This window comes from Lytechinus variegatus, chromosome 4 (assembly GCF_018143015.1).
Source record: "Lytechinus variegatus isolate NC3 chromosome 4, Lvar_3.0, whole genome shotgun sequence".
Classification (NCBI taxonomy): Eukaryota; Metazoa; Echinodermata; class Echinoidea; order Temnopleuroida; family Toxopneustidae; genus Lytechinus; species Lytechinus variegatus.
The window spans coordinates 53910888-53923807 of NC_054743.1; the positions used below are offsets into that span (position 1 = coordinate 53910888).

The 12920-nt window shown below is 38.6% G+C and overlaps 1 protein-coding gene across 4 annotated transcripts in view; it reads right to left on the bottom strand.

Annotated features, from left to right (window-relative positions):
* The window catches only part of LOC121414336 (SR-related and CTD-associated factor 4-like), a 32605-nt gene extending 23413 nt beyond the window's left edge, over positions 1-9192 (bottom strand). For all 4 annotated transcript variants that reach the window (XM_041607478.1, XM_041607476.1, XM_041607475.1 and 1 more), the window contains exon 1: positions 8995-9192. In XM_041607478.1, coding sequence (XP_041463412.1) covers positions 8995-9024 — 30 coding nt within the window. In that variant the 5' untranslated portion in view covers positions 9025-9192. The remainder of the gene's footprint in view (positions 1-8994) is intronic.
* Positions 9193-12920: the final 3728 nt, after the last annotated feature.

The following is a 12920-nucleotide window of genomic DNA, read 5'->3' on the forward strand; positions in this document are numbered from 1 at the left end:
ATGTTGCCCCAAGTGTCTGACGAAAAAATCTGAAATATTTTGCTCCAAGGTCAAATGGTTGCTAAGATACGGCCTCCCATAGCAACCAATGCGCACTCAAAGAAATTATTTAAATAAAATTGCCTACTTTTGATTGAATACTGCAGCGAAGTTTAATTGATTAGTCTTCATTTCAAGTAAATTGGAAGAACTTTTTGGTCTAAACATGCAGAGTATACTCTAGCGCGGACCTGTCAACAAAAATGGCAATAAGCATCCGTGTCGATGATTTCAGAAGCATGTTTGGAGGCTCGTAAATCCAAAAATAAATTAGCTTAGAACCAAATATTATGCACATTTATCGACTTTCATATACTCAACAGAATTACAAAAAATTGACCTAAGAGTGTGTGTTGTTTTTTTGTAGGGCGCCCTCAAAGTTTTTTTTTCTCAAAAGATGCCAAGTTCAAGGTCACGGATCACCTCCCGTACCATTGGGGAAGGGGACCAATTTCTGAGTTTTGATAGATATTAACCCATATTTTCAAGTGTTACTTGAGAAATTTTGCTACTGGAATGTTTAGGGGCTGATTTGCGCATTCCAAAATGGTCGTAAACACCCTAAACTTGATGTTAATGACACATACATGCTTTTCAACACTTTTCAAATTGTGATAGCTCAAAGATGAAGAGCCAAAAGACATTGATATCTTCTGTGATGATAGTCTGTAATTAGTATTAAAAGGATATATCTTCTGAAATAGTACATGTATATGTAGAGAGAATGTCATGATCAGGCTGATATTTGCAGTATTAGTAGTCTGTAATGAGTTCTTGGAGGATCTACAGATCAAGGAACTATACTTTCATGACAATGACCTGGAAAATACAGCTTAAATCATGAAAATCAATAAATCAGCTTAATCGATCAAATTTTCAGCTGTGTTATCAAGGTCATTGTCATGATAGAATATTTACCTAAACTGTAGATTTTCCAAGAACTCATTACAGACTACTAACACTGCAAATATCAGCCTGATCATGCATTCTCACTATGAGAAAATCCAATTTGAAATGTGTTGCAAAGTACAATGTATACGTGCGATTTGAATATTCTACTTCTGAAGCAACAAATAGCTATATTTGGAATAATTTCAAGATCAATTGATTTGAGTTCAAATATTTTATTTTGCTTAAACTAAATATGGATTTCCTAGGGAAATCCATCTGGGTGTGGAGGTCTCGCTTATGCATACATGGAAAGAGTTTCAAGGCTCCATGATGAAGTATTTATGTCAAAATATAAAAAAATATAATCATGGAGTCCTCAAGGCTAGGAAGTGATTTCAGCCAGAAATATTGCTGCCAAGATCGCACATGTTCGATCTATTGCAAAAAAAAAAAACTGCATTGGCTTCCACTGGGCTCCTTACAGCGGGAAATCCTACATCCTTCAAAATATGGCACAATCCCAAACTTCGGATATTGGCCGATCGAATTGGAAATGCATGCTGTTGACGCATGCTCGTTTCAGATCGAAGTCGCGCACAAATGAGCGAAGACGTCCAATGTTCGGAGCCAAAAGAGGTCCGTTTGGTAAGAAAATTATAATTTTTTACTGATTTCTATATAAAAATTATTGACAGTAATAATAACAAGTGGAATGCCTCTGGCCGTCTCACCTGCATCACGCGGTTCAATATAGCAGCAGTGCTGATTTTGAATACTACTCTAACTCGCACAAGATGTTCAGTGATACATGGTTACTCTTATGTCCACTTTTTATGAACTAGACCAATAAACTTACAGGGATATGATGGTTATTTAACAAAAAACCCCAACATGGCCAAAGTTCATTGACCTTACATGACCTGTGACCTTGATCATGTGACCTGAAACTCGCACAGGATGTTCAGTGATACTTGATTACTCTTATGTACAAGTTTCATGAATCAGATCCATAAACTTTCAAAGTTATGATGGTAATTCAACAGATACCCCCAATTCGGCCAAAGTTCATTGACCCTAAATGACCTTTGACCTTAATCATGAGACCTGAAACGCGCACAGGATGTTCAGAGATACTTGATTACTATAATGTCCAAGTTTCATGAATCAGATCCATAAACTTTCAAAGTTATGATGGGAATTCAACAGATATCCGCAATTCGGCCAAAGTTCATTGACCCTAAATGACCTTTAACCTTGGTCATGTGACGTGAAACTCGTGCAGGATGTTCAGTGATACTTGATTAACCTTATGTCCAAGTTTCATGAACTAGGTCCATATATTTTCTAAGTTATGATGACATTTCAAAAACTTAACCTCAGGTTAAGATTTGATGTTGACGCCGTCGCAGTCGGAAAAGCGGCGCCTATAGTCTCACTCTGCTTCGCAGGTGAGACAAAAATAGGCATTTGCGCAGCTAAAAAAAAGAAGAAAATATGAACAATCAAGCAATCATTTTAGGGGTTTAGAGAGCGATTTAAATCGCCGAATTAGGGGTCAATATTTTGGGCATTTTACTCTCATTATTTTTTCAGAAGGGATGCGTCTGAAACATAAAAAGTTTGATTAGTTGATGATAAAACATTAGGCGTGTCAGAGAAATGGGGTATGTCCTTACACTGATTTGATTTGGTATTCTGATGCCAAATTTTGGAGAGCTGTTATTGTTAAGAGGCGTGTCAGAGGAATGGGATACGTCCTAGACCAAAAGCTTCAGTCTCTGTATTGTTGGTTGTTCAGCTGAACTCGGTTGGCTTCACTCACCAAATACCGAGACCGAAGTTCTAGTGCGATCTGTACAGGGGACTCAATGGACGTATGTTTACGTACTTACATGTAAGATCGGATAAAATGGGGAAGTGAATTTGCGCTACAGCCAAGGTAAGTCACTGTTTTTGTTCCTTTTTAACTTCATTTATCTCCGTTCTGGGGCAATTAATGCCAAGAAGGAATATAAATTTGCATTTTGGTCGCATTAATTTTCAAAATTTTAATTCATTAAAGACAAAAATTGAAGAACCCCGACGGGGGATTTTGCATTGCAAGTCCCCTACTGGTGGCTGCACGATAGCGAGCCGTCTGTGTACGAGGAGAATTTTTTTTTAAAATGTTTAAAAAACTCCTCGAAACAGACGGCTGCCAGCTGTCTAGGTACGTCCTTTACACTGATTTGATTCAGTATTCTGATGCTATATTTTGGTGAGCTGTTAAGTTGCAGAGTTAATAAGTTGAGACAATTTTCAGAATATCATCCCAGCTTTGCACTGCAGCACCCTTTCTTTATCGCCACCAAATCATGCACGCTGAATACCCTCACTCTCTTTTTTAATTTTAGACTCTGCTCAGCACAGCTCACAGAGTCACAGCACAGACAGTCACACACTGACAAAGCCTCAGTCACCACTAGAGGCGCACGGCCAACATGGGAGACTCTCTCCAATAGGGGAGACAATCTTCCACATTGGAGACTTGCTTTGCAAAAGGACAAAAGAAACAACACCAACAAAAGCATGATTTTTTCCACCCAAAATTTTGTCTCACTGAGGTCAGAAGCCCATTTGTTTTGTGTGTGATTGACAACAGAAATCCTTATCAAAACAAAAGTAGACAGCGAATTTTTAAAGTAGACGGTCAAAAGGGGTAATTTGTCATGAGGAATCTGCTTATCACATTTTTATTTGCCGCCAAGGTAATCCTTTTGCCGCAAATGTAAACAAAGGAAATTAGTCTCCAAAACTGGAGACTGTCTCTGAAATTGGATACCCAAATTCTTTACAAAAGCCTCTGATATTGGAGATAATTTCCCACATTCAATTGGAGACAGTCTCCAATATTGGCCGTGCGCCTCAGCCGCCTCTACTGCCAGTACTGGGGTGCGTTTATTCAACACTTTTTTACCCTAGAATCATGATTCAAATCACGATTCTGCAGAATCATGATTGCGTTTAGTCGAAAGTGGAAATAAACGTCTTTCAAATCACAAACATGAAACACGGAAAAAGGAGCGTTTTGAAAGACGTTTCTGTAGAATCACGAACGAAAAAGGTTGTATAAACGATATCGTGATTTGAATCATGATTCTATGACGTCATTGTGTCGTGCTTCTTCCGGGTTCGACTCAAAGGCGCTCGCTGTGTTTCGTGCAGGTTAATTTTCGTGTACATGTAGCAGTACTGCCAGTGTACTAGTACCGGTATATGCCAATTGTCACATGCATTTACATGTAATAGGAATTATCATTCTGTGTATTGTACCCCCGGGGTTATGTACTGTAGCGTCATTTGTATAGTTCATTGTTTTCATCATTCATGTCTTCAAGTTCCATTTGGACTAACGACGAACTCAGGGCTCTGCTTGTGCTTTGGGCTCAGCCTGATAGCACAAGCATCCCTTACCGGGATTCACAGAAATTGAATACAAGTAAACAAAAACTATACGAGGTACAATACACGGAATTCTGGAAGTAAAAGATTTATTTTTCGGAAGACGAGTAAACGTTGCACTTGCACAAACGATCGCGCATTAGCTCCGGCAGCAGCTGACGTGAATTTCGAAACACGCGCGAAAATGTTGACCTATGCTTCCTGGGTCAAACTGCCCATTGTGATGCGCACTGGAAACAGCGTTAGAAAGATGGTCGTATAAACGCTGATTCTGTCGGATCGTGATTCATGTTGCTGTTTTGAATCATGATTCAAATCGTGATTCAAATCATGATTCTGGGTTGAGGTCGCATAGATGCAGCCCTGGTCACACTCGGCTCAATTGACAATTCCACACCATCTGACCATATTCACCTAATCCAGGGGGGCTCCCTGCCGCGTAGCGGTCAGGAGCCCAGGATCGTACGTGCATTTTACCATACCTCACGGAGAAGCGTGAAGTATGGTCAAAATAATTCTCCGAAATTTCCTATTTATAACAGAAACCAAGCACTTAACACGATTATATGGATGATGTTTTAACGAGTGGCAGTTTTTCTGACACCTGGGCACAGACTGGAACCTCAAGAAACGAAAAGTTCTCTCCTTCTACCCCCGTCTCGATCGGCCATTTTATTACAATTCATAACAAAAATGGCCGATCGAGACGGGGGTAGGAGAGAACTTTTCGATTTTTGTGGTTCCAGTCTGTGCCCAGATGTCAGAAAAACTGCCACTCGTTAGACCTTCATCCATATAATCGTGGTAAGTGTAATGTTGTAACCCGCAAGTGAAAACTCGAACCGTACCGTCCCGTATAATCCAATAATTTGCAAGCGGGACCCGCTGACCCGTCGGGTTTTAACCCGCATGTCAATTTATCTTTGAAAAATGAAAAACATTATTTCTGCAATCCCAACACTATACAGGCTCAAATCAGGAAAATATATGTCTACTACCACCTAGCCTAGAGTGAATTTACTTACAATTTGCAAATTCGCATTTTATTCCGGAGAGAAAATGTTTTTGGGGGTGACTTTGTACCACGAAATGGGTCCGCTCTGATCTCGAAATTGAAAGCATTATGCAATTAACGCCTCGGATCGGAGCTACCGAGCCGCAGCTAGCTCAGCACGCTAGCTAGCCCAGGCTGCCCAGCAAGGATCGGCAGACGGCAATGTCGTTTTTCAGTCCAGGTCGGTCGACACTGCGACTCACAACAATCATAATTGCAATATTCAATTCTATGGGACTTAGTCTATAAAGTAATCAAAATTGCAATAAATACCTGGATAATGATACAGTCAATTTTTTCTTCTCGTTTATCTAGATTATTTCCTTCTGTTTTTGCATTTCATTAGGCCGCTAAAACTCGATGTTCAGTTTCCCGTCGCCCGCCTGCATTATGAAATTTGGCCCGCGTTTGAAAATCAAATTCTGAAAATAAACTATTTGGATATCTAGATTCAAAACTGATTTAAAACATTAATATAAGCGTTTCAGTAACACAATTACTTGTATATCTTGTAAATACCTGTAAATCTTTTCTTTCTTTTTTTGTGAATGGAATGACGCTGCATGCTCAACCATACCTCGAGGCTCCACTCAACAACCGTAGAAGTGGTGGAGCCTGCACGAACATCGCTCGAGGTATGGTTGAGCTACCTCAATAAATCCCAAAGTCTAGTAACCTCGCGTTGGTGAGTTATCATACGGCCCAGTAACATCCAAAATAACTTATCTTATTTGCTAATTATAACTTAAAAATCATTTGTTTTATTTTTCCAGGGGATGAGGTAAATATCAGACAAAAAATCATCAAAGCTCAATCTGTTACAAGGCCGACGGGAGGCTCACCCACGTACGCATTGGCGCTTGTGCTAGCTAGTCTGAGCTCTGTCTCTCTGCCAGAGCTCTGGGGGACAATTCGCTCTTTAAAGGCCTCAATGATGGTGATTTTCTGCTTCGGACAGAGTTTATATTTCGGGTATATTTTTCAAAACTGCCAATGAAGTTTGATGATTTCTTCATTGTCATGTATATTTAAGTTATTAATGAGTTCATTCTCACCAAATTTAGACTCTCCCATAGAGAAATACAATTTTCGTGGAGATCTGCGTTTTCAAAGAACTTCAGGAAAAGTAAGGGTATGTGGGCCTTTATTACATGGCCAAGTACTGGAATTAGATGGAGTAAAAATTAGATATTAAATTCATTTATATCAAGTTCAACTCACAGTCTCACCCACACAAACACACCCACATCCAAGATTCTAAGCATGAAAAAAACTTTAAAAATCATACAATATTAAACAAGCAATAATTAATTTAATAAGTGAACAGGTATTCCTCAAAATACAAAAACGTAGCATTTGAAAAGAGCCCCTAAAATATTACCAAAAAAAATGAAAATGGAGCCCCCGAAAAAAAATGATTAATTTTTCCCTGGCTTCAAGTTCCACAGAATAAAGTGCGTTAAAAGGTTACAAAAGGTCAAACTTTCATCTTCTGAAAAATAATGAATAATGAAATTGGTTCCTCATTATGAGCTGGAAAAAATGGGACGGGAAACTCAACATCGAGTTTCATTGGCCCATGCGGTTGCTTTTGACTGCGCTTTATGCACTGACGCTGGCCTTTGAAAGAGCAACTCGATGTATTTATCATGTTGAACTGTCTCAGACTCAGTCCTGTTCACTATTCGCAAGACAAAAATACGCCGGCATTTTTTACGTCTCTAAAAGAATCTGCCACGTAAGAAGCATATGATCTTAACTCAATTTTCACTGTGAATGTTTTTATTATGCGTTGTTTATTCTCCCTTTTTTTCGCATGACGGTCTGCGGGTTCGAGAATGAACTCGGCCCGGCCCGCAACCCGCGATCGGAGGCATACCGGCAGGTTAACCCGTACCGCAACGGGTGCGGGTTACAACATTAGGTAAGTGCTTGATTTTTGTTATAAGTATATATTCAGAGAATTATTTTGACCATACTTCACACTTCTCCGTGAGGTAGGGTAAAATGCACGTACGATCCTGATGTATTTGATTGTTTCACCAATTCTTTATGTATTTTATTGTTTCAACAATTTGTTTATACATGGATAATGTAACTTTCATTTTGGAGACCGTGGGCATTCGATTACAATTTTTTAGGAAGGATGAGCAGCAGACTCTGAGGGTGTTAAGATGTAGCATTGCATGCAATTCAAGTATCAAGAAGGAAACATAAAAATTAAGCTTTAATATATGCATTTCTTAGATATGTATGATTACAACAAGGCAGTGTATACAGCCACACGCGTGTGTCTTTACCATCCAGCCACACTCGTGTGGTTATATCCAGAACACCTATTTGTGGATACCGCCACATGCCATCAGTAATAACAGTAAAACACGTACAGGTATGTAGGTCTGACCGTCTATATCACGATCAAAATAACCTCATTTCTTCATTAAATTCTTACATTCTAAACCCCTTTGATATCCTTAGATCGTTTCAATTTCATTCTCACCGTCTTCTCTCCTTGCTTTTCTTGTCTTGTTACAAACGGTCGTCTGTTTAACAGCAAATTCTCTTTTTCTACTTGTGTCGATTCTGGCTTCCTTCGCGGTGGCAGACCCATACAGCGTTAGCGCAGCGCAGTAGTAGTAGACATACACAGTTTGGGTTTCGCACGTACGCGCACATAGCCTAGACTAAATAGAGAATCGACACAAGTAGAAAAAGTGTGGAAATTTGCTATTTAACAGGCGGCCTTTTGTAACAAGACAAGAAAAGCAAGGAAAGAAGACGGTGAGAATGAAATTGAAACGATTTAAAGAAATCAGAGTGGTTTAGAATGTAAGAATTTAATGAAGAAATGAGGTTATTTTGATCGTGATATAGACGGTCAGACCTACATACGCGTTTTACTGTTAATTACTGGCGGCGTGTGGCGGTATCCACAGATAGGTGTTCTGGATATAACCACACGCGTGTGGCTGGATGGTAAAGACACACGCGTGTGGCTGTATACACTGCCTTACAACAAAGGCCCTGTTCGAGCACTCTTTTTATTGAAAAATAAGTTCTAGCGTGAAATCACATTCACAGCACATTATACATGACATAAATAAAGCTCTGAACTGAACAGCAACAAAAACAGGCATCAACATGATCAAAGCTCCAAACACTCAAAACAAGAGAACAAAAGTGACACAAAAACTTATACAAATCCCATCCCCATTTCAACTTATGAACACGACCCCCCCCCCCCCCCCCCCCCGCATTCGCACATATTTAGAGCAAAGTCAACTCAAAGAAAAGACATGAATCATGTGAATTGAAACTTGAATTTTATATTATTATATTATATTATCGTAATATTGGGAACCACCGTTCAATTCACTTCACACAGCTGCACAGCAGCGCTTTATTCAGTCACTCACATAATGGAGTAGGATCCATGCTCACACGCACGGTTCCCGATTTCCACCTCCATTCACTTTGTACACAAGTGCGCGTACCGGTACACAAATCTACGACTACGAGTGCCGAATGGTTCCCAAAACCACGATTTGGCCAATTAATGTGCCTCTCACCTCATTGTTGAAGTGTTTTACGGCTTCCATATTTGAAGACTTTGCCACAACCTTACACGTTTATCTGCGTCATGGGATTATTCCATATAATCATTTTAACCCGTGATAAAACCAAGAATTGAGAATAACGATCTGGCTTTTCTTCACACATGTTCGTCCATTTTGTGTGGCGCGTCTAGCTCGTTTGACCAAACCCAAAGGTAGTACGACCCTTCACTAAATCGCCCTCACAATAAAACTACTCGCTTATGCTCTGTGATAAACTGCCGAAACTCCAAACTAAGCTAAAAAAAAATTACCCCGAATTATTCTACCCTGCTTTCGGGGGGGGGAGAGGCGATCCGTGACCCCTCCGGCCCCCCTCAAATGAAAAAAAAATTAAGGCCCTCTTTTTTCAAGTTAGGGCACGTTACGTACATAACGTAATGAGGGTGTCAAAAACACTAAAACAATGAAAAGGGGGTAGGCCTATATAATTTCGCTATGAAAACTACATGTTTACGGTCCAATTTCATAATTCATATTATAAAGGAATTGCCCCATAACACTACGTGTCAGGACCCGGGCTAAGTTTAACAGTGTCCCACTATACTGTGGGACATTGTCAGTGGCGTACCGTGGGTCACGGCACTTGGGGGGCACCAGCAAAAATTTCGGGTCACTTAGGGAGCACGCGAAGCGCGCTCAGTTGTCAGGTATATTGACCTAATAGAGATATTTTAAGGACATGCAGTGCCATCAAACGGATATGTATCTCACTGATTAAATAATGCGAGCGCGAAGCGCGAGCTGAAAAGTTTTGATATTGAGGGCTAAAAATTGACATTATAAGCGAATTGTTTTGTAATCATGATACTTAACTGTCTCGGTAAACAAACAATGCGAAGCGCGAGCAAAATTTTTTGTATATACTGACCCTAAACAAGGAAATTTTATGAATTATATTTTAGAATCCATTAAGAGTATAAATATCTCACTATAGTCATCTAATGCTATTGCCATCCTTTGCTGATTTTGTTAGAATTACATCTAAACACAGTCATGAAGCACCTTTTGTAGTCATGTAATCATGATTATCATACGCATCTTACTAATCAAATACTGCAAGCGCAAAAGCGCGAGCTGAAAATTTAGGAACTATAGACCTGAAGAGGGGCATTCTTAGGGTTGTTTGTAGGAATTCTCTAAGACCCTACGTATTTGACTAACCAAATGATGCGAGCGCGAAGCGCGAGCTGAAATTTTTGTATATATTGACCACAAACATGGATATTTTAAGGACTATAGTATCCATTAAGTCAGAGTATACATATCCCACCATAGTCATCTAATGCGAGTGCCAAGCGCTTGCTGATTTTGTTAGAATTACATCTAAACACATGGAGCACTTTTTGAAGTCATTGTAATCATGATTATTATACGCATCTCACTAATGAAATACTGCGAGCGCGAAGCGCGAGCTGAAAATCTAGGAAATTCAGACATGAAGAGGGGCATTCCAAGGCTTGTTTGTAGGAATTCACTAAGACCCCACGTATTTCACTAACCAAATGATGCGAGCGCGAAGCGCGAACTAAAATTTTTTGATATTCAGAACAGAAAAATTGACATTTTAAGGACTAATTTTAGGAGTTCATGAAGAGCAGAAATCTCACCAATCCACTACTGCGAACGTTAGCACGGACAGGAAATGTTTTATATTAAGATCTTAAAATAGGGCAATAACTTTCAGTAGTCATGAAAAAGAAGAATATATCACTACTTAAAACAATAATAACTCTAATTGCGAGGAAATATAATATTTATTGGTATATTGATTTGAAAACGGGAGGCTTTAGTACAGCAGGTCTATATATCTCGTTAAAAAGTCTATGCGAGCACCAGGAACAATGAAGACACAATTAAGCAAATAATGTTTCATAAAGTTGCTGAAAAAATGCTTCTTATGTTATATAACATAATATAATATAACACTATGATAAACAACAATTTCTTCTTTCCCCCACTACGTTTCTCTTCCCTTTTCCCTCTTTTTCTCCTTTTCCCCGTTTTTTTTTGGGGGGGCCAGCCGATGGGGGGGGGGGGCACGTGCCCCCATGCCCCCCCCGTAGTTACGCCACTGGACATTGTGAAGAACACTGAATGTGGAATCACCAAAATGTGAGCATTAGAGCACCAATGGGCATCATATGGGAACCGGGAGCGGAAGAAGCCCCCCCCCCAAAAAAAAGAAATACCCTTATTAAAGTGAAACATATACATTTTAGTTTAGAAAATCACATTATTTTGATTGGTGAGATATGTGTCATATTAAAAAGGATACTCCTGGCCGAGAATATTTGTACCTAAATAAATATAGTAAAATTCACAGGGCATTTTTTTTATTCCATTAAAACAAATAACGAATTTATTGAATTCTTAAGTTTACCAATATTTTGTGAAAACAGTTACATAACAGTTATGAACAATCATTAGGTGGTCTGATGATTTCACATCCTTACTTTCCTTTTTCTTATGTTATTACATGAAATCATGTTTCATTTTTCATACATTGTGTAGATAATAATAATAAGATGCAGCAATTGCACTTTAGTTGTCAATTCAACTGTTTTGGTTCTTATAACCCAAATTCATCTAATAAAATGCAAAAGAACAAGTAGGGATATGACAGCCCACCGAAATATACATGAAGACAGAACTGTTTTATCTTTAAAATTCAATAAAATTGTTTTTTGTTGTCGGATTTTGATAAAATTTTCAGTATTTTACTCAGAAAATTTTACTTTATTTATTGAAATATAAATATGTCCAGCCTGGTGTATCCCTTTATGTTGTCCTTATCAAGTTCCTTTTCTGGCCAGTATATTATTATCATTTTATATATAACATAGGCATAATTATATTCGTTTTATTTTTAACATTTTTTGTTAGTCCATTTTTTTTGGGGGGGTGTCAACATTTCATTCAGCTTGAACCCCCTTTCAAGTCCTTCGTACGCCACTGTTGGCCTTCACAGGCCACAGTATCCAAAATATGGAAGTGCAAGGATGCCAATAAAATGAAGATTTTGAATAACGGGTTTAAGATAATATTGGGAGATGTATCATTCAAAATTTTGAACGAAATTCATATTTGAAATATTCATTAGATTGTTATTGAATCAATGTGATTTCAAGTTTCCTATAAACGGGTGAAATTTTAAAGTGTGTAGGATGTATTGCTCTCCTATATTCAAGTAAAAGAGAGTATATCATATATCTTAAAAAAACATAATGGAAAAAAGACATTTTAGTTGGTAGAATACAATTGTTAAACACTTTCATAATATTTTTTATAATGTCACTCAATTCAATTCTGCATTCGATATTTCAGGAACTTAATAATAATTAAGTAGAATATAAAGCGCTTTTGCCAAAGGATACAAAGCGTTTATTACTCCGGCATTAGCTCGAGCTACCATCACCGGCGCTCAGTGCATGCAAGGAATTACTCCTGCCGGGTACCCATTCACCACACCTGGGTCGAGTGCAGCACAGTGTGGATAAATTTCTTGAAGGAACATACGCCATTGCTACGATTCAAACCCACGACCCTCTGTTTCAAAGGCGTGAGTCAGAACCACTATAGACCACGAACGCACTCTCGCAAAATAGCATTAATTTTTCTTTTTGCCGAGGACAAGACAAGGCTAAGCAAGATATGATGTTTTTTAAATCACAAAAGGCCTATATCGAGGGACTTGAAATGATGAAGTTTGAATTGTTTATCAACACTAACTATGGTGTTTTAACCAGTATATACACAGAGGACCACACCAGTTATTTTACACCGGTGTTAAATTGACAGTGTTACACCTATAGGTGTTACTAAAACACATTTGATTGTTAGTTGTTACATTACACTCTTTGGTGTTATGTTCAATTTCT